The following is a 25,176-nucleotide window of genomic DNA, read 5'->3' as shown; positions in this document are numbered from 1 at the left end:
GGCCCCAGTATCGAGCCTTGTGGGACACCTGCTTTTATAAGTAGTTTCTGGGAACATACGTTGTTCAAGGTAACGTACTGTTGCCTCATTGACAAGAAACTCTGGAAAAGATGTAAGGTAATGCCTCTAATGCCACATCTGTTCAATTTACTAAGCATGATATCGTGATTCACCGAATCAAAGGCTTTCCGTAAATCGAGGAAGATACCTAGGGTATGCAGCCTCCTGTCAAGATTGTTAATAATATGAGTTTTAACTTTTACGAGGTCTTCTTCTGTCGTCTTGTTTTTTTGAAAACCATATTGGGATGGCGAAAGTATATTGTATTTGTTAAGGTAAGTTGTAAGGCGCTTGTGAATGCACTTTTCATAAATTTTTGAAAATGCGGGCAGGACTGAAATTGGTCGGTAATTTGAGATATCATTTGTAGAACCACCCTTATGAACGCGGGCTACTTTCGCCACCTTCAGTTTCTGTGGGAAGATTCCAGTCAGAAACGATAGGTTTATTAGGAACGCAAGTATTGGACTAATTACAGACGAGATTTCCTTTATTGGCGCTACCTTAATTTCGTCATATCCACTCGAAGCAGTGGCTTTTAATTCCTTTATAAATCTGGCGACCTCAGCTGGAGTAACATAAAACAGCACAAGAGAATTAATTTGACTAGTTTCATCATACTTACAGTCATTTTCAACCTGGCCTGTTGCGGGCATTGCTGCATGCATGGAAGGCGTAATCATGAGGTGCATGGTGACCTGGTGTTTTTTGGCGTAGGCATACTTCAATTTTATTTTCGGCGCTATTTACATGCAACAAAGAAGGAAAAAAACCCGCCGTGGCTCAGTGGTTATCTCGCTGGGCTGGTGGCCGAAAAGACGCGGGTTCGATCTCGGCCGCGGCGATCGAATTTCGATGGAGGCGAAATTCTAGAAGCCCGTGTACTGTGCGATGTCAGCGCACGTTAAAGAACCCTAGTTGGTCCAAATTTCCTGAGTACTTCACTACGGCGTCTCTTATAGCCTGAGTCGCTTTGGTACATTCAACTCCCATAAACCAAACCAATCTTTCAAGACGACTAGCCAATTCCAACGGCTCATACCCAGTTTGCCAAAGGAATCAAAACGGAGTTCGAGAAACATTTGAATCATACCACTGCAAGGCCAGACAACCGCTGGTCCTTAAGGGAAACGGAGTGGATTACGAAAAAAGGCAACCACAGCAGGAGGCGGCAGAAAGTTAGGTAGGCGTATGAGATTACAAAGTTTCCGGGGATACGGTGGCCACAGCTGCCAAAAGGCTTTGCCCTGCAGTGGGCGTAGTCAGGATGATTATAATGATGATAATTATATCATGAGCTGCAACATGCCTTGTGACCTTTAAGCTAGAAACATAGAACACTCAGAGAAATGGCTCGCACTCCGACTTCATAAGTTCACCTAGAGACGGCACCCAGCAAAATTGACGTGAGCTGACTGCACAGAGTACATTTAGAGGTGCGTACGATAACCTATTTGAGGTGCCCGGGTCTAACATTGGCCTTTGCTGCTTCCGAGGAGATTCTCTCTTTTCACATCCAATGATATAAAGATACCCGCAGAACGTATAAAAATGGCGAAATATAAGTTTTTATTTTTTTGCAAAATCTTTTCGGTAGTGTGCTTCCTGAAACTTATGCAGAGGTCATTTTCTTGGTAAAGTTAGGTGGGCGGATGAGATTAAGAAATTTGCGGGAATACGGTGGCCGCAGGTGACGAAGGACAGGGTTAATTGGAGAGACATGGAAGAGTCCTATGCAATGCAGTGCGCATAGTCTGGCTGATGATGATGATATCAGTGAGTTATATATGGTTCAGCACGATAGATTGCATAGTGGACAACACAAAGCTGTTATGTTTTGTGGTCTTTGTTGATATAATGACAATAAAAATTAGCGAAGAAACTTCGGTTAGCAAAAAAGTTATCAGAAAGAATAATACATGTTTCAAATCGGCAACAGCAACTTGACGCACTCTACGGTAAACGGAAAAGCCAGGTCTCTTGAAGACATTTTTTGATATTCATAACTGAAGTGTGCAAACCAGAAATGTGCGTAGAACTGTGTACTTAGAGCTGCTTTAACAGAGACACCATAAATGTTATGCAACAATTTTTAATGCCCACGAACATTCACATGCTGCACAGTGTCTGAACAAAATATTAGAACATATATACACAAAAATTAGTTTCATCTTCATGCAATGTCTTTTTTTTAGCGGGCTTTCTTCAAGGTTCCGTATTTTTTTTCCTCACTGGTGCTACATGTGCACTTCAATTTTATGCTTGTTAACCGAACACGTTGTGTAGAATACAGCACAGAATTTTTGTGGTTCCATATTCATTTCACTTTTCGATCAAAAACTGCCAATTTAATCAAAAGTGTTTCCGTGCGCAAAATCTGCGTTTGGTCTGAGAAATGAAACCATTGGGAACGTGCCAAAGAAAACTGGATGCCCATCAGAGTGTTCGTAGATACGCTCTACAATTTTTACATGGCCCATTTTAATATGTATCATGATATTTTCGACCATAGTTCCCAAAAACACCCCTGCGCGTAAGCTCGGAGCGCTCCTTTTCGTTATGAGGAATATTTTGTGGCCGTAAATATTTTTTAACTAACCATATGTACCTTCTTTCCTGACATCGAGAAATTAAGCATAAAAGTATTAGCCGAATGCAAGATGTCGACCTGCCATCTACTGCATGATCACCTATAGCACAGCATCAAAACAAACTGCACTCTCGACAAGATGATGTTAGGATGACTAAAACTGCATAATAATAAACGGGCATTTCCATGAATCACATACAAAATTTCGGAAGTCATCCTCCGGCCTAATGACAACTGATGACCGAAGGAAGTAGTCCACAATGAAGGCAGGTAAGCGATGGCTTCGTGGTAGGAAAGCAGGAAGCAGAGCTGATGCAAGAAAATCAGGGTAGACGTTGGGCAGCTGTTACTCAAGAAGACCTGAATTAGAGTGGGGTCCGAGCTCACGCAAACTAGCTCACACTAGCGCACACAGGCGCGTCTAGAATGTATATTCGATGGCCTCCCTATCATAGCTGCACGCGCTCAGATAAGAGGTATCAGAATATAGTAAAATCATTTGACATGCAAGTTACCACGGCATTACTAATGCTAATTCTCTGCTGCATGTGGTTTATAATAAGAAAAACACTATTTACACTGCTGGAACCCATAATGTCAGTACAAATACTTCGGGATCGGCTGCCTACACGACTTCCGCACTAAGCCAAATGCCACCAATCCGATTTACAACTCCAGACTCTAATGTGCATCACATACCTCCTGATAGTCTTCAGCTCGCGTTGCCGATACTCATCGCGCAGAAATACCCTGTAAACAGCTGTCACTCTCGTCTGTGAATCGCTATCGCCCACAGATAGTGCATGCTGTGCGAACTCGGAGCAGATAAGTAATTATGAGTGGGCACTTTTCTCTCTGTACAATAAATAACTGGTCTGCACTAAAGCTCTGGGTCCGTTCGAGGCATCACGGCGTGGTACAGCATAAACAGCTCTCAGGTACTTGGTCATAAACGCTCGTAGACTCAATAGAAAACGGAACCTTCTTCACGAAGCTTCCTGTCTTAATTGCACTTCGGATTTTTTTTTACATTGGTTGTTTATCGACGACGTCAAGCTGCCTTGCCGCTATGGTAATTATCACGCGAAGAGCGTGGTGGTAAGTAGAGCTGTCTGTCGGCTCGGTAAGCATGAGCACAGTCAATGTGTCTGGTATTTCTAAAATATGCACGCGTGCAGCGTACCGCAATTCACAGGTTATCGCGTTCTTTTACGGTTGAACAGAAAAATGAATTTTTGCGCCGTGGTGGTGGCATTGACCACCATAAAAATAATGGTTAAGGGTATAAGAGCCCTTCGGTTAGCTAAGTCAATATATTGCTGCCGGGCTTCTTGCCAAATTTAGCTGCGCCAGAGCATCCTGTTCGCAGTAGGTCAAGCATAAGTGACCGCTTTGAAATCACGCCAGAGTACAGAGTATGTCCTGAAAGTAATGAGACGTGTCGCGGCATGACGCGAGCCTGCACTAGATTGGGAAATAGCTTTTAGAGAAAGGAGGGGGAGCCTTCAGCTTCGCAATGCGACGAGCATAGTTGGCTGCAAGCAGGCGACACGAGTGGACGCCTTCGAGCTTGTACCATGTTTAGTCGCTGCGTCGAGGAAACCATTGAGCGAACTTTGGAAGAGCGCTACGCGGTGAAGCTTTGCAATAAGCGGAGTAAGTCACCTACCGAGTCAACGTGATCAAGACGGCATGTGTAACGATGCAATGTCCAGGTCGCGTGTTCTAATGGCACAAAGTATATAGAAACGGTCGTGACGACGTTCACGACGAGCAACGGTCCAGGCGCCCGTCGATGGCGGTTATGGACGGTGACGTTGACTGTGTGGCCCTGAATGTCTTCACGGCCATTTGTAAATGCTCTGTGCCATTGGAACCCTTGCGGTCTGGACATTGCATCATTACCACGTGCTGTCAAATGTCTCGGTCGGTGATTTATTCAGTTTATTGCAAAGCTTCACTGCGTCGCGCTGTTCCTTGGTTTCCTCGACACAGCGAAGAAAGAGGGGAACATATTTGAACACGTCCACTACTTGATCTCCTGGAAGCCAAATGAGGTCTTTCCATAGTGAAGCTAAAGGTTCCCCCTCTTTCTCCAAAATGCGGTTTCCTGATCAAGCGCGTGCACGCGCCATACCGCTATTTGTCTCATTACTTTCAGGACAGACCCTGTATACAGTATACATAAAACTCAAGCATCCAGTGGCAGTGGAACACGTATTGTCACAATGTCACGAAAAAGACAGAGATAAAAGAGTAGCGCGACAATATGATGACTTTTCTTTACACCGCTGTTTTTTCTGCTAGCACAATGCTGCACGAACGAGCTGCGTTGCAGGCACAGCCTGCGCATAATAACTTGTATACGCAGGTTCAGAGTGATGGTCAATGCAGCAGGCCTGAGGGATCTTTACTTTGTAGTTTCTCTTCTAAAAGTAATCACAAAAGATGTCTGAATAGTATTGTTACCTACGGGTAAAAAACTATGTTAATATTAAGGATACAACACTCCTGTGAACATGAGGCGCATCATTTCGACATTCGGCTCTAATTATGAAAAAAAAAGGACCATCTGCCAGCTACGCAGGCTGTTTGTAGAAATTGGCTAAGAATTTAACAAAAACATGTAGTCTGATCTGCGCTTCTTCCACTATTATACAGCGTAACGCCATTGCTGGAATGAATGCTTGGTGAGCCGTGGCTTGTGTCCGTTTAATATGGATTCAGGCGTTGACCAGCATCACGCGACGTCCCACTTCCGATCCCCGAGTTTCGCGCCTGGTCCACCATGCTCATTAAATGAGGATGGTGAACTAGACTTGCCATCCGTTTACCTGTATCTGCAACTGTGAACGCGGATTAGATGAGCAGGTGGTATTTCTCCGCCCGCGGGCTAGGAACGGAGCTCGTGGAGCGGAAGCAGCATGTTATGCTACGTCTGGTCCACGGCGGATCGCGGCAAAGGTCTTTGGTGTGAATGCAACGTTAGCATAGTTGCAGGTGTGCGCCCACACCTGGCGCCTTTGGTGCCTTGTCACTGCAGCATTTGGTGCCCGGTCACCGTAGTAGCCGTGGATCACGATATATATATGTGTATAGGCTAGCAGTGCTATTAAGAAGCGAAACTTCTTCCGCGGGCACAGGTTACCCCGAGACCGAGTGTTCAAGGGCACTCTGAAGGTTTGATCGCACTAAATGCTGGGGACTGTACGATATTCTTCGCTTCTTGGCTTTCGAAGGTGCTGGAGATGGGAAGGGAAAAAACTGCGCGAAAGAAGCACATCCCAGCAATACGACCGCACTGCGACAGAGAAGCCTAGCCTAGAGCAGCAGCCGCGGAAGACGCTCTGGTCCACTGTTACGCCGTCCGGAAATTCGTGGCGACTGGCGAAATCACACCGGAAACCTCATGAAGTTATCAGGCTTTCAAATAATGGCACATACCAGCCCCGCCGCGGTGGCTCAGTGGTTACGGCGCTCGGCTGCTGACCCGAAAGACGCGGGTTCGATCCCGGCCGCGGCGGCCGAATTTCGATGAAGAGAAATTCTAGAGGCCCGTGTACCGTGCGATGTCAGTGCACGTTAAAGAACCCCAGGTGGTCAAAATTTCCGGAGCCCTTTACTACGGCGTCCTTCATAGCCTGAGTTGCTTTGGGACGTTAAACCCCAACAAACCAAACCAAGCACATACCCACACCGGGGGATCGGCCAAGAATCGGGAGGGAGAGGTTGCTATTCACCTGTACATAATAAAGGCAAAAGTAAAGCACGCGGGAGAGCAGCACTGGTGAATTCTACCTCAAGTAAAGCATGGACTGAGAAGGGATAAGAGTTTGGATGAAAGGGAGAGAGAGAGAGAAAAAATTTTCTGCCCCATACGTGAGTTCCTGTAAGATAAAAGTGTTGCATAATTTTCGCTTGGCGTACATGAGCGAACCGCCATTCATGATCTGAGAGAACTTGTCTTATATGCTCCACCCTATTCGTCTTCCAGTTGTTTCTTCGGTTCTCTTGCGATAGTCTTGAATAATACTGTTTTTCTGCATGCTAACACTTAGACCCACCTTTCTGTACTGCCTGTCTATCTCAGTGATCATGCTTTGCTGTTAATCTCCTGAGTGACAATTTTTCATGCGCAAGGCGGCGAGCAAGTCACTTCTAGAAACTGTTTCCTTCATTTTTGTGCTCCCACTGTGAGAAACTCCGCTAATAAACAGAACTGTCGTGCAACAGCACGCAACTGGGTGTATTTTTATATGGTTTTATTTGGTTTGGATTATTGGGGTTTAACGTCCCAAAGCAACTCAGGCTATGAGGGACGCCGTAGTGAAGAGCTTCGGAAATTTCGACCACCTGGGGTTCTTTAACGTGCATTGACATTGCACAGTACAGGGGCCTCTAGAATTTCGCCTTCATCGAAATTCAGACGCCGCGGCCGGGATCGAACCCGGGTCTTTCGGGTCAGCAGCCGAGCGCCGTAGGCACTGAACCACCGCGGCGGGGTATTTTTATATGGCAGCTTCCTTAATGCAGGAGGTGGAAGAGCAATACTTAATAAAATTTTTACATTTGTCCAACAGCATGAAACGCTTTTGGGCTTTATTATCCACTGCGCGTGTGCAATACAAATATAAAATCGCATCAGTATGGCTTAAGAGTGGGTGAACAAACCAATTTTCTTTCTAATGAAGTTCATCTCTTCTGGTCGAAATATGGCGTATATACATCATTTTATCTGACGGCACAGGAGATAAGCGCGTATGCAAGTAGCCTACCTGAGCACAGCAGATCGAAGAAAGTTCAAATTTGACAACTGGCCGCGAGACTTCAGTTTAGAAAAGCGGGCACACTGTTCAAAAACTTCGTTTTGAATCCTTCAACGTTCCGCAGCACAGGGAACAGTTCAGTTAGTCATGCACTGTGGTAGAAAGGTTTAGGTTTCGAAGTCCTTTAGACGCGATCGCTCCTGTTCCGAATGAGGAAACGCAAGCACAAAGTATAATATAACCCGCAAAATTCCTGTATACCTGACGCAGTCCTCGGACCTCCTTCCGCACAAGTAAGTGAATCTATAAAAAAGCTTCAGCAATGAGCATGTCCTTGCCGCTGGTATGTGCAGATTCACAGTTCCGCAGCGATATTCACACTGACCAGGGCAGTCGTTGAACAAGAACGCGGAGTCAATCCCGTAAAAGGAATCAAGAACACAGAAATCCTATTCACACCTAAGCTCCGCTTATATGAGTTAACGTTGTTTCCGAGCTACCGAGAGGTTGTGCACAAAACTGCTCAGTATAAGCCCATTTTGCACCGCATAGCGAGCTTTAAACAATGTGACGTTAATTTTTCGTTTCCTTTGGTTAAACAGTTTCATTTTGCTTATAATGGAGGAGCCCTTTTAAAAAAAGTATTTGTGCTTTCAGGAAGATTAGAATGGATTTGTATGCAGAGCTCTAACACAGGAGAAGTGAAGAATCTTACAAATGACATTGCAAAAAAAAACCTCAGAGGCGCAATAACTTGTCAATACTAAAACAGCGAAATCTATGTGCGGTTCAGTAGAACCATCCGTGCACTGATTGGCTGCAAGCAGGGGTCAGTCGAAAAAAGTGCACTGTTTCCCAGGGTTCATCCTGGAGCCCGCGGGGCACTGGAAGGCTTGAGCGAAGGGCGCAAAGTTCATCACCGCCTTATTGCAGTCGCCGCCGTAAAGGTTGTTCTTCTCTTCCGTGGCGCAGCTAGTAAGGCAGGCAGTGATGAAGAACACCTTGGCTTCGCTCAGCTCCTGCGAGCGAGATCACAGGGCAGTTGCAAGTTGTTACACGTGTGAAACTAAGCTCGGAGGAAACACAAGCAGATTTTGAGGTGAACGACTACCAGCTGAGTTTGCAACAACTTCAGTCGGCTACGAGGCAGATATTACGCAGGTAGATGGTTGAAGCTATCTCAGGAACCTACAAACACTGGAGCCACTGCTGCAAGGAAAAACAACGGTTTTATTGTTTAATCAATTGCACAGAAACGCGTCAACTTAGGATAACTTCGAATCTCGGCGCATACCCATTGTTGTGAGAGGCAGCAATTTCCAAATATCTGACTTGTGGAAGAATTTTGTGCGCATCGGTTTGATTCAGGCGGCTCATAATGCGGTGACAGAGCTCGTAGTCACTCGGAAGTTTTAAAAATTCAGGGGGCACTTTGACTGTCTAAAGTGCGTAGAGGCGAAAGCGTTTTACGCACCACTTTCACTGCTTGTGTAGCACTGGTGGCGTCACATGTAATTGAGTACTAATTACTAAGCAATGACAAATCACTAATTAATGGTTAATTACTGATTAATGCCTGAATACTAATTAATTGCTAATTAATGACGCTTAAGCTTCGCCTTTAGGAGTGGAAACGCGACAGCGTGTTGTAGCGCTGCCAGGGAGCCCACGGAACGCCACCACCCGTTCGGCGCGATGCCTTGCCGTTTGAACGCAACGGTTTTTTGAGGAAAGGAAATGGCGCAGTAATTCTCTGTCATCTCGGTGGACACCTGAACCGCACCGTAGAGGAAGGGAGGAAGTGGGAGTGAAAGAAGAAAGACAAAGATGGCCCGTAATGAAGAAAATGAAAATTGTATTTGAGGAAAGAAAATTACGCATTAACTGTCTCACATATCTCGGTGGACACCCGTCAAAATTCAGGGGGTGGGGGGTGCACTTTTTTGACCTAAAGTCCGGTCACTGATGTGTGGCTAAGATGTTAAGCTTCGCCTCTAAGAGTGGAACACGAGAGCGTCTTGCAACGCTGCCATGGAGTCCACAGCACGCCATCGCCCATTCGGTTCTACGCCTCGCTCGTCTGTAAATTGGTTTTTGAGGAAAGGAAATGCATTTCTCTCTCATATCTCGGTGGAGAGCTAAACCTCGCCGGAAGGGAAGGGAGGAGGATGGCAGTGAGCGAAGACACCGTATTCACTAGACGCACCTTTGTTCATTCCAAACCATCGAACGTCACAGACCCGTTCTTGCGCACTGTGTGCCAAGTGAAGCTGCGGCGATTGCTGCCGGAGTTTGGGGTATCTACAGAAGAGCTCTCTGGTGGAACTTTTGGTTACTACAAAGGGATTGTAGCAAGCGTTCGGTTTCTTTCGGCACGTTTTTCCACCGATTATTTGTGTAAAAGTAAAAGTAAAAAGTTGTACAATGATCTTTGTGATATTGTTTTCCCAGAGCCCATGTACAGGGCTTTGTACAGTGGAGGCCCGGGAGGGGATGTTTTAAAAAGGTAGAAGAAAATGCAGGTGCCACCAGGAATAAAGACTCTTTTTTAAGTTGCACACCGGGACGTTACCAGTTAAAAGTTTCTAGAGGGAAAGGATTTTTTTTCCGCGGGGATCGAACTGCTTAATTTGTAAACAGCCTGAAACAATAGACCATGTTTTTTTGCATTGCTGTGAAGGGGTTTATTTTTGGGACGTGTTACAAAGGACCATAAAGAAAGAGCTACCACTTGATGCGCAAGGAATTCGCTATTTAAGCACTGATAATGAGGATGGGGCAGCTTTTGATCTCATAATGCTCTTTGGCCTCCACTGTATATGGCGCTCCAGAATGGCAGGCTACCATTGTGACAAAGACGCACGACCGGCGCGAATTTATTTTCGGGAAAGCATGGACTGCTTTCTTGCAATCCAAAAAGCAGCTGCGGAGCCTCCCGAGTGGCTCTCAAGTCTAGAGCCGTTGTGTATGTTGCGGGAATTTTCAGCTGACGAAGCCAGTCTCGTGCTGGCTGCCCACGACAGTGTCGTATGTATATAGCGTTATGTGTATTTTTGTTGTGCAATGTCATGCGCCAAACCCACGCAATAAAGAAAAAAAAAACCTGGCACGGCGGAGTGGATAGCATGCTCGTCTCGCACTCCGAAGACCGGGGTTCGATTCCCGGGGTCGACCAATTTCTTACTCGGTTTTATTTATTTATATGGCCTGACTAGAAAAGTTAATTAGGCTAATTGGGTAATTAAGCAATTAACTAAGCTCAGTCCCACTTACTTGGAGCATCACTATATGATCCCTTCAATTGGTTGCATGGTTACTAGCCAAAGTACAATTGGCCCCATTTAAAATTGGCGCACTGTGACGTCACGACCGTTTCGACCAACTGAAAAGCGTGAAATTTCTGTCGACAACTGCTGCTTACAACGATGAGACATTAAAGGCTTTCGCCTTAAAATCTTCGAGACTTTAATTCACGCTCATGGAACATTGAAACAACTTAAATTGATGTTTGTTGACATGCTGCACAGGATTTGCATTTTTGCAGTAAACATTCTCGGCCAAATAATTAATAAAAAGTCTGCTCCAATTCACGTTTGTATCTTAACGACTGGCTAGCTCTGTAAAAACCTGCGGAAGTAGTCAAGATGACCTTCCCGCGTTCTACAATTTTACTCCAGCGGAGGAGTCAACCGAAATACGCTTTCCGCTAACATAAGGGATAATCTGGCAATGACCGGCGTCGCCTAAAGGCAATGAACAATTTCAAGATTGTAGTAGAAATCTTTTGCGCGGTAAAATATGACAGCCATAGATTGTGCCAACGGCATGCGAAAAGATATGATGCCACTGACACATCGATTGCGATTGCTGGTGGCAAAGCTAAACAGAGTCGTGACCAGGATAATATATTCTGTGGAGACCAGGATACCACTGCCTCAAGAGGGACATGGTGAAGGATCTCAAGAAAAATGGCGTGCCTGCTGCTTTCCGTGTTCATGTATGCGCCTCGTTAGCAGCATGAATACTACCCAGAGGGTAGCCTGCGATATGAGTTTTACGGCATTGTCCACAGGCGCCTCAAGGATGGCATTCGAGTCAAAAAGCCTTACATAGGCGTCATGGCGAGAGCTCACGTCCCCATGGAGGAGCAACCTCAGATGACTTTATCGGCACCAAAACTGCAGCCATGATACAGATCTTGCATTGTGTAACGCAGAGGTAATCTTGTTTAACGTTTATGGGGCTTATTGTCTCAAAGCGACCCAGGCTGTGAGGTACGCCGTAGAGAAAGACACCAGAAATTTCGTCCACCTCGGTCTCCTTAACATGCACTGACATTGGACAGCGCACGGGACATTGGAATTTCGCCTCCATCGAAATTCGACCGCTGCGGCCGGGATCGAACGCGCGTCTTTCGGGACAGCAGCCGAGCGCAATAACGACTTAGAGGTGTGCCGTATTGATGCTATATGGATGAGCGTAAATCGACCGTGAGTCACAGAGGTTCATACAGTGCTATAAAAAGAATTAAAAGAAATCTGAAAGGAAATAAACAGCTAGGACTGGTGTACTGGCGGATTAAAGGACTATTTCGATGCTTATAGTTTCGCAACTTATTCAAAAAAAATTCTTCGAAGAAAGTAAGCCCAAGCACTGGAATGTTCTGAAAGGGTCTTTTAGATGACGGTTGGTGGCCGCGTGATAAATCAAAGGGTTTCTGGAAGGTGCATACGTCCAAGGAAGATCTCAAGGTCGTGTTTTTCGGTGGCCTCAAGGTAACCCATTATAAACACTCTACCCCCCCCCCCCTCCCGTAAGTGCTTTTATCTCGGTTACGCCAGTTTATCGCTACATTATTCTTCAAATATCGAAGAAGAAAGAAATTCACTGCGAATGGCGATGGTTATATTGCGACCTTACGCCACATAGCGAATAATTTCATTATCATTTTCGAAATTAACTATCCAAGGGAGGATGTTTGTCTAGCTCTTTCAAATGAGTCTGTTTCACCTACTTTTCACACTCCTGCTAGCAAGGTAAAAATGATAGCCAATTTACAGTGAGTGACCAGAAAAGATTTTTCGCCCACTTACGTCAGAGAGCTGGAGTTCATTCTTTTCGGCGTGTTGCTGAAAGGCTGCGAACGCAACCTCCATCGCCGGTACTTCAGGGAATACGCTGGCGTTATAGCGTAGGCAGCCCCGTTCACGTTGCCGGAATCTAGGTTTGACGGCCTCGCTTAGCCAAGAGGGTACAATGTAGCCCAGTGGGTTCACCTGGAAAATTACATATGAGCTCGACGACTTCACTAATTTGGTGCAACACTATGAAAGACATAATGAACGGGACACTAGAAAATGCCATTCTAGTTGCGAAATGTAGCACAACTGATGCAGTTGGATATAAAAGAAACTGCCGCGCATATAGACGATAAACCATAAACTTACAATGACATTCAGTTCAACGCCACAACGATGCCTAAGAAGCCGATTCAATTACAACACAATATTACAAACTAGTTCTTCCGATTAGATGCAGATGGGTGACGTGTTTATGCAGGACGAGTGCGGTAGTCCACAAGTAAAATTATCAGTTGCCGTTACTTTTGTAGCTTACATGCAATGCACATGGACGAAAAGCCATGGCTTCGTCCACTAATCTCCTGGTTATAGAGGCACTCTCCCCGTCAAAAGTACACATTCCAAGGAGTCTGCTTCTAAGCAGTTAAGCGGGGCTCCATAGTATATCTAGAGTGCAAATGCGGCGGGATTGACGACGCGATGCCAGTCGTCTTTCGAGAGGTTACGGTCGTTGAGAATGCATAACGTGGCATGCAGCAGGCCTCAAAAGCAAATGAAGCCACTTGGTGCATACACTTTTGACGGAGAGTGCACGCCAAACGTATAAGCGCGTGGCGAAGAAAAATTATTTCGGCTTAACAGAGCACCAACTACAAATAAGTAAAGTTTAATCACATTTCGTTAGGGCAAACAACAAACACTACGAATGACAGCGCGCATATAGGAGGCACTTTAATATGAAAAAATCAGGATTTACGTGAGGTGACTACACAATGCGGTGAAGTACACCATGCGGAGAATCAAGAAGTGGAGAACAAGGATGTGGCTCGAGGGAACGTTATCAATCATAGTTTGCCTGGGGTGGTCAGCACAGTCACCGTTTTGTAACATTTTTCACCTAATTACTTGTTTTCTCGCTTGCGTTCGGTAAGCCCCGCCTATGATAATGGAAACAGCGTTCCATGTAACTTGAAATCTATGAGCCTTGGCATCACAGTCGAGAGAAACTATTACTATTGTAGCAACAGCATAAAATCGAAAATAAAATTGCTAGCCCTTTCTTCTCCTGGCTATGCGCCCAGATTAGGAACATACATATACGAGATACATACATATCTTTACATACGAGAGTAAAGATCAGGTTCTTCTTCTTCTTCTTTGCACCAGGGGTGCCCCGTCAGAGACGGTTTGTTCACTTGAAAGACCGAAGCTTATTTCTTCGCACCAGGGGTGCCCCGTGAGAGACGGTCTCAAGATGTGTTGACACGCAGGGATAAAAAAGGGAATAACTGAAGATTTATATACAACTATTTACAGAATATACAAGTTAGATACAACGGCAAAGAGATACACAACAACAAAAAGGTGGAACTGGCTAATACTAGGGGAGGCCCCTACTCGGCGTAGCTGAAGATGCATAGCGCCTCACCTTAGCGCAGAACCTCGCTTCCAGCTCCGGGGTCCGGTTTTAAAGCCCTAAAGGCCCGGCCCACATTTCGTAGCTTCCAATCATGTTGTGCTCTTAACATGATTGGTTCTTCAAGGGCATGGCCAGCTCTCCGGCTTCAACAAGGTAAACCACTCTCTCTACCACAAAATAAACATAAAAACAAACACAAATACATATTCGTGCCAGTACGTGCGCGAATCGGTACCGCGGGGCGGGGGACACCCGTACTTCCTGGCGCGTTCGCGAGCGGCCGCGTTCCAAGAAAGGAGACGCTTCGCTTTGAGCGCTGCCAGCCGCGTTCCGATGACCCCGCGTACACTAACGATCCCTTACGCGCCCTTCCCAAGATTCTACAAAGGGCTCAAATGCCACTTTTAGAATTATAACAAAGAGATCGGTACGGGTCACAAAATCACCCTGTGGGTGACACCCCACAGATACACTAGCACTGGCACAAACAAAACCAAAAGCAAAATAATGCACATGGGCACCAACACAACATTACGCAAAATGCACACTTAAATACACACAGTGGCATGCCTGCCGTGCGCCGTAACACAGCGTCCAAGTTGGTGCGTTGCACCCAGTTCACCAGCATGCACACCGTCGTCCTGCTCACGAATGAGCACACATAGACACAGACACTCGCGACTGGAGCGTTCACAGCACTCGCCTAATGTCCACGTGAGCCTGCTTAGTCGCACCGAGCGTCCCTGTGCGCGTTCGAGCCCACACGTGTCTCATTCGACACGATTAACACCTACTGGCCACTATGCTCATCAGGCTGGTGCAACAGCGAGACGAGAGCTCGAAAGTCGGTGCCCTCCCGGATCAAAAACGTCGCGATACTCGATGGGTCCAAATCCCTGACCACGCGACGCCCTTGAGGGCACGCTCTCTCCGGCGCGCCAGTACAAGCCGCGTCCTGCGTAAGGAGCATAGCCCCTGGCCCGTCCAAACATATCAGTACGGTCAGTCTTGCTGCAATTGATTTCGCGACCTGTAGCACGGAACGTGCTGTTCATCGCGCCGACTTTCCGCGTGAAAGCCATGCACCTGCCTCTCTCTACTTTGCCTCTCTTTGAGCCATTTGCCCTGTTCCTGCTCGGGCAAACACTGACGTTGCCGTTGCCTGCTTGATAGGCACTTGCCGGCTTCGTGGCATCGTTTAGCACCGAGGCTACATGAGCTCCGTCGCAGTCACTTGATCCGAATTTTCCTTGTGGCAAGTCGCCACGCATTTCATTTTCCTCGAAGGATCTGGTCGGACGCCCATCGGGTGCGTTCGGCAATTGCGCGGCGCTCCGCCCGGGAGACGCAACAGGCCCACCTCCGTTCTCTGGCTCGGATGGAACGCTCCTGCCATCACTAACGCTACAAGGCACTTCCTGCCACCTGCCCGACACCGTCTGCCGTTGCGGCAACGTTAGACTTCCTCCTGACACTTGCTCCGTGTCGGAGGTCACACTCTCATGCATAGAGCCTGCAGGAATTCCACTGCTGTCCTGTTTTTTTATCGGACACCTTGGTCTCGAGTGGCCCTAGATCGTGAGAATTGGGCTGCTCCTGTTCATTGCTAGCCGCCCGCGGTGGCGGAAAAGCTGTGATAATCCCGCGTCTTTCAGGAATCCTGTTTGCGCTCTCTGCGGCCTTTCCTAATAAAGAGGCGTCCGCGCATATCGGCTGATTGCCTACGGCGACCTGACTGCTCTTTCCTCCACCTGTGCTTGAGCAGCATAAGTCTTTGTCTTCCAGCACAGGCGGCCTCATCTCTCTGGACACGAAGCAGTTCTCCCTGGCTGGTTGGCTAGCTCTCCTAGACTCTCTGAGCTTAGCCAGCTCGAGCTCTAGCTGCTGGCGCCTTGCTTCTAACGCCTGCAAATCCGGAGGTTTTTCCTCGCATTGCGGCGCCTTTCCTCCATTCACTTTTGCAAGCTCAGCCTGATAATAAGCTAAGCGCGCCTTCGCCAATTCCACTCGATACTTCACATCAAGTGAGGGCCGGCTTGGATAACTCTCCATACCGCCTTCCGTACCCCTCAGCTGTCCTACCGGCTCGAACACAGGGACGTGAACAATGCGACCAAGGAAACTCACGGTTTCGATGCGTCGATCCGCATTGCCAGCTCCTTGGCGTCGGAGTCCACCTCCACTTTCACCGCACGCTGCGATGAGCTGTCGGACGCCGCTGGTCCTGTGCCCGCTGCTGTCGCCTTGCTTCGCGACGCCGGTGACTGTCGAGTTATCGACGCGCTGCTTTTCTGGACCGTATGCAGTCCCGCGTCGCTGGACTACTGCCGTGGTCCTTGCATCCTTGCCGCCGTCTCTCCGCAGGTCCTTTCTCGAACGCTGCTGTTGCCTGATCGTCACCTTTCTCCCTGTCTTCAAGCTTCTTCCTGCGCCGTCTTTCGATGGCCGCAGGTTCCTGTCGACTGCGCCAGTAAAGATCAGGTTCTTCTTGTTCTTTGCACCAGGGGTGCCACGTCAGAGACGGTTTGTTCACTTGAAAGACCGAAGCTTATTTCTTCGCACCAGGGGTGCCCCGTCAGAGACGGTCTCAAGATGTGTTGACACGCAGGGATAAAAAAGGGAATAACTGAAGATTTATATACAACTATTTAGAGAATATACAAGTTAGATACAACGGCAAAGAGATACACAACAACAAAAAAGTGGAACTGGCTAATACTAGGGGAGGCCCCTACTCGGCGTAGCCGAAGATGCATAGCGCCTCACCTTAGCGCAGAACCTCGCTTCCAGCTCCGGGGTCCGGTTTTAAAGCCCTAAAGGCCCGGCCCACATTTCGTAGCTTCCAATCATGTTGTGCTCTTAACATGATTGGTTCTTCAAGGGCATGGCCAGCTCTCCGGCTTCAACAAGGTAAACCACTCTCTCTACCACAAAATAAACATAAAAACAAACACAAATACATATTCGTGCCAGTACGTGCGCGAATCGGTACCGCGGGGCGGGGGACGCCCGTACTCCCTGGCGCGTTCGCGAGCGGCCGCGTTCCAAGAAAGGAGACGCTTCGCTTTGAGCGCTGCCAGCCGCGTTCCGATGACCCCGCGTACACTAACGATCCCTTACACCTTTCTTCTCCTGGCTATGCGTCCAGATTAGGAACATACATATACGAGAGAAGTGCACCAATTTTCCATTTCTCTCACTTCGAACCTAACATTTGAGCCCAAGTTTTAGTTTTAGCGAAGCTGGACGGAGTAAATACTCTTCGTTGTCTATATCCGACTTTATTAAGGTCTCTCAGCAATGCCACGCCAACAATCTTGCACTGACATTGCACCGGTTCTCTAGCATAGCCAGTTGGACAACGATTCGTTCACAGCAGTGTCTTGTCGTCCACAGGAAACAGCACACATCTTCCAAGAAGAAACGTTACTGCGAATCAGTGCGCATCGGACAGTAACGACCAGAGCGAACTGTTAGCCCGTTCCACCACCGAGGTATTGCAAAGCTTTTTTCCATAAGTGATGCTGAAGTAAAAGGCAGACTGTCATTTACTTGCTCAGGGCGGGCTGTACTTCCTGTAGCCTACCTAGTTTTTCATTCTCATGGCACTGGTTACGCGATAAAACCTCTTATCTCTATTGACCACTACTCATAAGGCGCTCTTCGCTCGAGCGCCACTTCTTCTCGTCCTTACCTTGACACCCTCGCGGTCCACCGCTCCGACCAGTTCCCGGGCGTAGAAGTAGCCGAGACCGCCGTGTATCATGGCGTTGGTGCCGTCCGGGTAGAAAAGGGGTGGTGCCAGGGCGCCCAGCGACAAAGCCAGCTGATTCAGCACCGGCACGTATTCGATGTACGGCTGAGCGCTGCTCAGACGCAGCCGCTGCTCCTCGACTCCCGCCTCGGAGCCGAAGAGGCTATGGATGTTGCGTCGGGCGTCAATCCAGAGGTGCGCGAATGAGGAGGCATTCTCGCTGAAGTTGGCGTACGCCTCCTCGATGCCTTCCGCTGTGATGTACTTTTCGGTCGGCCACAGCAGGGTGCGCACGTTCTTCAGCTTCTCGACAGCGACGCCGATGGTCTGGTTGTCCATCCACGAGGCAGCGGTAATTTTTTGGATGGCCATCTACAATACGAAGGAGACACACCCGCATTTTTCATCAGAAAATGTCGGTAACAAAAATATTTACAGAATGAACGTGAATCGGGACGGCATCGCATTCTATGCCGAGGGTTTACAATGCTTTTCTCGGGCTGGCAAATGCTACACCTCACAAGACCCCTTACAAGGGAGGCCATCTTATAAAAATTCTGCAAGTCATCAGTTTACAAAACAATGACAACATTTTCCTCCTTTTTTCGCGCTTTCTTGTCCATGAATGCTCTCGTCGAAATATTTTGTATGCATTTGGAAAGAGCGATCTCGCCACCCTCCAGCAGAGTTGCAGCGCACTTATAGCGGGTAATTTCATCTAAATTTTTGGACGGGGCCCTTTGGTGATGCAGAGTGTGATGAGGCAAAAGCCATTACCGCAACGGTCTCCAACGTCGTTACGCTAGACTAGGAGAACTGCATATGTGATGGTAGGAACTCGGCGTAGCATAGTGGTTAGCACGCTCGGCTTTAAAAAGGAAGGATGTTGGGTCGATTACTCCGTGCACAAGATTTGTTTTCTGGTTAATGACTAGCTAGTCATGACTTGTGACTATTATAGACTAATTATGACTTTCACTTCAGATGTAACGGACGGACGGACGGCGGACAGAGTCATGGTCGCGAGTATGAGTCACTAAAGGCTTTCGTTGTAATATTTGCTCATTGCATTGCAGTGTCAACTGTCACGTGGTGCTAAGAAAAAAAGAAATTTCGGTTTTCCCCATGGCGCGTACTACCGAATTTCTTTTAATTGGGAAGGACTGACTGCCTCACAATAATATCAGGGATGTGCAAACACTGTGTGTTGTACATCTGGTGATGTTCTACTGGAGGCTATGAGGGTAATAAGTTGAAAGGCATCCCAAGTGAGGGTGGCTGATTGACATTCAAGCTACACTTCTGAAATTTTATCATTTCCTTGCAGAGCTCTGTGGTGGATTTGCTATTTACTCTGAACGAATACAATCATTTCTGTCCTCAAAATCACCGTACAAAAATTGCGGACAAATGCTTCATTGTTCGTTCTGAGAATTCTGCAGCTGGAATTTTCGTCAATAACAGCCCAGAAAATGCTATTCCGCTATCGGTACACGTACAGTCGTTGATAATCTTACTCCCTTACTCCCTCGTGCTATATTAGGTTTCCCGGAGTTAGAAAAACTAAATAAATTAAGTTATGTGAAAAGTAAACTGGCTGACGCATGTGTTGCAGCGGCATAGAACAGAGCAGAGCACAGCGCTTGCAGGCGGCAGTTCTCTGCCATGTTAACTATTGAATAATGTCAAGGGTGAAACAAGAATATAATTGCGTGACATGATCGCTGCTAGAAACATTTGTCCCGACTCCGCGGCTTTGGAAAAAAGAACTCTCAAACCTAGTTAAATTATTTCAGAAAACAATAGCCCGAAGCAAGAGAACTTCCTTATATTTCAATATTTATCTAGGCGCAACGCACAGCATAGAGTAAAGACAAGCAAGAAGAAGTGTGCACATCGATTAAGCCGGGATAAAGAAATTCAGGAATTCATTTTCTATGTTTAACTAGGAGCAGCGCACAGCATAGAGTTAACCAAGCACAAGTGCGCACATCTTATAAGCAGGGATAAAAAAAAATACAGGAATTCGCCTCATAAACATCAGACTGAGTCAGTTAAGAATTACCTAACGGACATGGTGATTTACATATGTAATATTAAAGTGATGAACATAATGAAGGCCAGACAGCCATCCAGGGCTTATCTTAAGGATAAAAACTGATATCTAATTTCCGAGCGTAGCCCATGAATCAGGACTCATTCTACTGATCAACAAGCAATTTGACAAAAGAACAGGAGATGCAGGGTGCACAAACTAAGAAAAGACAACTGTTCCCACTTCGAGTTATTGATCAATTCGCTCTCGCCCTACCATAAGCTTGCCGTCCTGGTTAGCTCAATTGGTAAAGCGACTGCTCCGGTGAAGCGGTTGTCCTGGGTTCGAACCCCGGACCAGGACGAAGTTTTCTTTAACTACGAAGTTTCTGAGAAAGCAGTAGAGCTTTCCTTTGTAGCCGTATGGCTGCGCTCGGGTGGATGTCAACGAGTAATTACTCCCTTATTAGGGTCACTCCCCTGTCTTTCTAAGAAAGCCGTGAGGTGGTGATTATTTTCTGTCCTTACCTCCTTCCGAACACCTGCATCCACGTTTTGGGATCAGTGCACGTTAAAGATCCCCAGGTAGTAGAAATTATTCCGGAGACCTCCAGTACGGCACCTCTTTCTCTATTTCACCTTTCACTCCCACCTTCCTCTCTTCCCTTACGGCGCGGTTCAGGTGTCCGCCGAGATATTTGAGACAGATATACTGCGCCATTTCCTTTCCTCAAAAAACCAATTTACCAATGCATTTATCACCGTTTCAAGCTTTCACCCATTCTCTTTTTCCTTTCACATCTTTTTCATCCTCCCCCTCCATTGTTTGCATTGGTGCTTTACAGTATTGAAGTACCTCACGCATGCATTAAAAGCTGCGTGTTTAGAATGATGTAGTACACTCGAAAAAGGCTGGTTCTCCAGATGAAAAGCCGTGAATTATATCCTGCTATGTTTTTCAATTTATTGTGATATTCGCATATATTTCTCATTATAGTTATAGCATAATCCATGGCGCGGCGAAGTTTCAGATCGTGGGCTTTCTTAACTTCAGGGGCCACTCAAGCCCCTCCTTAAGCGTCTGGCGCGATTGCGGTAATGGGTTCCTTCCGTGGCCTGGGCTGCACTTTGCATATTACTTCGCAGAGACGCGCATTCCTTATTTTACACTCACAAGTCACGCGAAGTCCTAACAGCACCCCTGAGGCAATGGTGAGCGGCCAAGCGCTGCTTCCCTGCACGGGCAGGTGGCTGCTTTAAACAAAGGCTCTGGTTGGGCTCGTAAGAGCTACGCTGCTCTCCTCGAGCAAGCTCTCGCAACCAGTCATTATTATCACCTGCCACGATGGGCAGTTTGCACACAGTGCGATAGGAATGTTGTAACGGGATCACAAGGTCACGTGATCTTTGTCTCTTGACAATTAATTCATTTATGTTCAATTTTATGCAACATCTCCCTTGCGAGCCTTTTACCTCAATGGCCGCGCAGCTATAGCGAAGACACCCTGACACCCATGCAACCTGCGAATACCCAATCTCCAACAAACGCCGACATTCGTCCAAATAGGGGGGTGCAGAGGAAATGCGTACGCAAAAATGCGCCATTTTCGACACATGCATCAAGGAGGCCTTAGCAGACGCCTGTGGAAAGTGGTAGGTTCTACTCGTCGGCGTTTCTTGCACAGGTGCGGAGACAGTCGGGAAGTAGAGGTCAATAGAGGAATACCTCGACTGTGGCACTATTGTATCGTGGGTAGCTGAAAACATGACAAAAATAAAAAAAAAAATAAATAAAATAAATAAAACAAAAAAAATAAAGGCGACAAAGTTTCGTTAGTTTTCGACAAAATTTTTATCAACAGTCAAGCCTACGTTTGGGACTATGAAAAGAACGACAAGGTGCCTTTGCGAAAAAACTATCGTACGAAACAGACACGACCCTTAACGCCTTCAGTGGTGCAGTCAACTCCATAGATCACGCAATTCTAAGCCATAAAAAGGTCTCTGCTTCTAAATACCGATTTCCCCAACATAAACGTAATAGAGGCGACAAAGGAATTTCGACAGTGACAGTGAATAAGCATCTCCGAATAATTAATGTTAACGCTCGAAGCGTCGCCAATAAAACCGAGCAGCTTGAAATCCTTCTCCTACAACATGACCCTCACGTTGCGGTTATAACAGAAACTTGGCTGCACAGCGAGATTACCGATGACCTCATCTTTCCACCCTCGTACAAGGTATTTCGCAAGGACAGGCCCTCGAGAGGTGGAGGAGTTGCAGTACTCATTAAAAATAATATACAGGCTGTTTCGCTAGAAGATGTACCTGATGTTGAGTGCCTTTGCATGAAACTGTTTTGCTGGGGACATTGCTTTATTTTGTATGCGGTTTACAGGCCTCCTAATGTAACACAAGATTATCTAGCAAAGTTACAAGTTCACATGTCAAATTACAAAAAGAGTAAAATATTGCTATTCGGTGATTTCAACTTACCTGGCGTTGACTGGGAACGTCTGCAGCCATGTTCCGGGTACAAAAAATACGTGGATATTGTATTCGACATTATGTTCACGCACAACTTGTGTCAACTGGTTCGCGAGCCAACCCGCGAATTTCGCATGAGTAATTCAGTGTTGGATCTTGCATTTGTTCCCCATGTTTTCCATGATTGCAACGTGTCTGTCGCACCAGGACTTTCAGATCATCATCTTGTTAGTGTTTTCATTCCCTTAAAACCGCTTGCCAAGACAAAAACATGTAAAGCACATCCTATCATCGATTTCACACGTGCCAATGACGCCTCAGTTATTGAGCATCTTGAAACATGCATTGTCGAATTTGATGGAACCGACGCCTGCGCACTCTGGAATCAGTTTAAGAAAATGTGTCACTATTGCCTTAAAAATTTCATACCTGTAAAATACAAAAACATTCGCAAGCAGACGCCTTGGATGACACGCAGTATCATTCATCTCAGACGCCGAATCAAAAGGCTAAAAAAGCATCGCGCACAGCAGAGCACAATCAACCATTTAAGAGAAAGCCTCGCCCTTGCTGTACGCCGTTCAAAAGATTATTATTTCCAAACAACTCTGCCGAACTTCATAAAAAACGACCCGGGTAAATTCTGGCGCCACATTAGCGATAAAAAAGCCCCTATATCAGAAATGACTATCAACGGTACAACGGTTACCGATCAGCCTGCCATTGCTCACCATTTTAACAATTACTTTCACAGTGTATTTTCTCAACCAAAACCGTACGATGCACCAAGCACAACTTCAGCACATCCATCTGAAGTTAACTTCATCTCGTATGATGGTGTCGTTGCAATGTTACTAAACCTGAAAATTAAATCATCCCCAGGGCCCGACGATATTCCTAACGGTTTTCTTCGGAGGTATGCTGAATCTCTGGCCAGGTTTTTGGTTATTATATTTCGCGTGTCATTGTTAACCGGGTGTGTACCTGAAGACTGGAAGATAGCCCGAGTCGTACCTGTATTTAAAAAAGGCGACCGCCTTCAGGTGAGCAATTATCGACCTATATCCTTAACGTCATCTTGCTGCAAATTAATGGAACATATTGTCGCAACTAGCATTAATGAATTCTTAGATCGCAACAACATTCTGACAGATTACCAGCATGGTTTTCGCAAAGGGTTTTCCACAGTAACTCAACTACTTTCAGTTATCCATTCATTTGCGGCATCACTTGACAATAACAGCCAGATTGACGCGATCTTTCTAGATTTCAGTAAAGCGTTTGACAAAGTTCCACACCACAGCCTAATTCTAAAACTAAAAACTATTGGACTTCCGCCTATTTTTATTTCCTGGATAAATGATTATTTAACTAACCGGAGTCAACATGTTTCAATCGGTCGGCACCAGTCTGGCTGTCTCCCAGTCACATCAGGTGTGCCACAGGGAAGCGTACTGGGGCCACTACTCTTTCTAATCTACATTAACGACATCATCGATGAAGTTTGCCCTGGCGTACATATTCGATTATATGCTGATGACTGTGTCCTTTTTCGCGATGTTAGCAATGAAAACGATCAGAGTGACCTACAAAATACGCTTACTAATATTGTACAGTGGTGCAAGCGCTGGGACATGACACTGAACGCAGATAAAAGCGTTTCTCTTCGCATAACTAACAAGATAAACGCTCTAGAATATGTATATAAATTAGAATCATCACCATTGCAACAAGTAGCGTCCGTAAAGTACTTGGGTGTAACACTTACTAATAACCTTTCTTGGAACTCTCACATAGATAACATCTGTTCACTCGCATTCCGTAAGCTCTGTTATATAAGGCATAAACTTCGAAACGCCCCCGCTAACGTTAAGCTCTTAGGTTATAATACTCTAATTAGACCCAAACTTGAATATGCTTGCATAATTTGGGACCCGTATACTAAGTCTAACATATATAAGCTCGAGAACATTCAAAGGAAAGCAATTAGATTCATATATTCAAAATATCTACCCACTGACTCACCCTCAGACTTGATGCATGCTAACGGTATTGAAGAACTACAGGTAAGAAGACGAAATTTTCGTTTAGATTTTCTTTCATTACTTCTTAACAATAAACTCAGACTTGACTCTTCTGCTTATCTTTCCCCAATGCCAACACGGAATACAAGACACTATCACAAAGCTCTTTTAAAACCATATTTTGCCCGGACTAACTCGTTCAAGTTTTCCTTTTTCCCACGCACCATATCCGACTGGAACTCATTAACCGAACCTAATCAACCCTGAAAATCAGACGCGTTCCTCAGCCATCTTTTTTGATATTGCGTATTATGTATTTTTTCTGCTTTGTCTTGCATTGCTGTATTGTTGTTTTACTACATTATCTTTGCTGTATTGTTGTATTTTTGTTGCTATAATTTTGCTTTTTGTGCACCTGCCCTTCCTGCTTGGACCTAACCATGGTCTGCAGTATGTACATAAATAAATAAAATAAAAATAAACAACAATGGCGCAGCGTCAACTACGAAAACGATTCAATTTTGGGAAGGAATAAGAAAGGAAAAAGGTTAAAAGGGTCAAGGTAGGAGTAGAGGTAAACAGTCCACCATCTTAGCGCCGCTAAGGAATGGGCGCGTCAATACAAGAATATGACTAGCTGACGCGCGCCACGCCTCCTACTGCCTCTGCTCCCCCTGGCCCCTCACGACGGAGGTACAGCGAGAGATCGTCGGTATTGCGGGAAAACGCAGCACTATGTGC

General features: G+C 46.2%; 1 protein-coding gene across 4 annotated transcripts in view; it reads right to left on the bottom strand.

Annotated features, from left to right (window-relative positions):
- Positions 1 to 25,176, bottom strand: part of LOC149334040 (membrane metallo-endopeptidase-like 1) — a 56,149-nt gene that overhangs the window by 14,403 nt on the left and 16,570 nt on the right. For 2 of the 4 annotated variants that reach the window (XR_016284713.1, XR_016284714.1), the window contains exon 5: positions 17,831 to 18,262. Coding sequence is in view for 2 of the 4 variants with exons in the window: in XM_089555000.1 (XP_089411126.1) it covers positions 8,247 to 8,435; positions 12,510 to 12,692; positions 17,831 to 18,262 (804 nt within the window). In the remaining 2 variants the exon portion in view is untranslated. Of the gene's footprint in view, positions 1 to 7,173; positions 8,436 to 12,509; positions 12,693 to 13,935; positions 16,599 to 17,830; positions 18,263 to 25,176 lie in introns of those variants that run through there. The other 2 variants (XM_089555000.1, XM_089555001.1) reach the window with 2 other exon arrangements.

This window comes from Amblyomma mixtum, chromosome 8 (genome assembly GCF_055824585.1).
Source record: "Amblyomma mixtum isolate Tamu chromosome 8, ASM5582458v1, whole genome shotgun sequence".
NCBI classification, from domain to species: domain Eukaryota; kingdom Metazoa; phylum Arthropoda; class Arachnida; order Ixodida; family Ixodidae; genus Amblyomma; species Amblyomma mixtum.
This window is presented reverse-complemented; position numbering and strand designations above follow the sequence as displayed.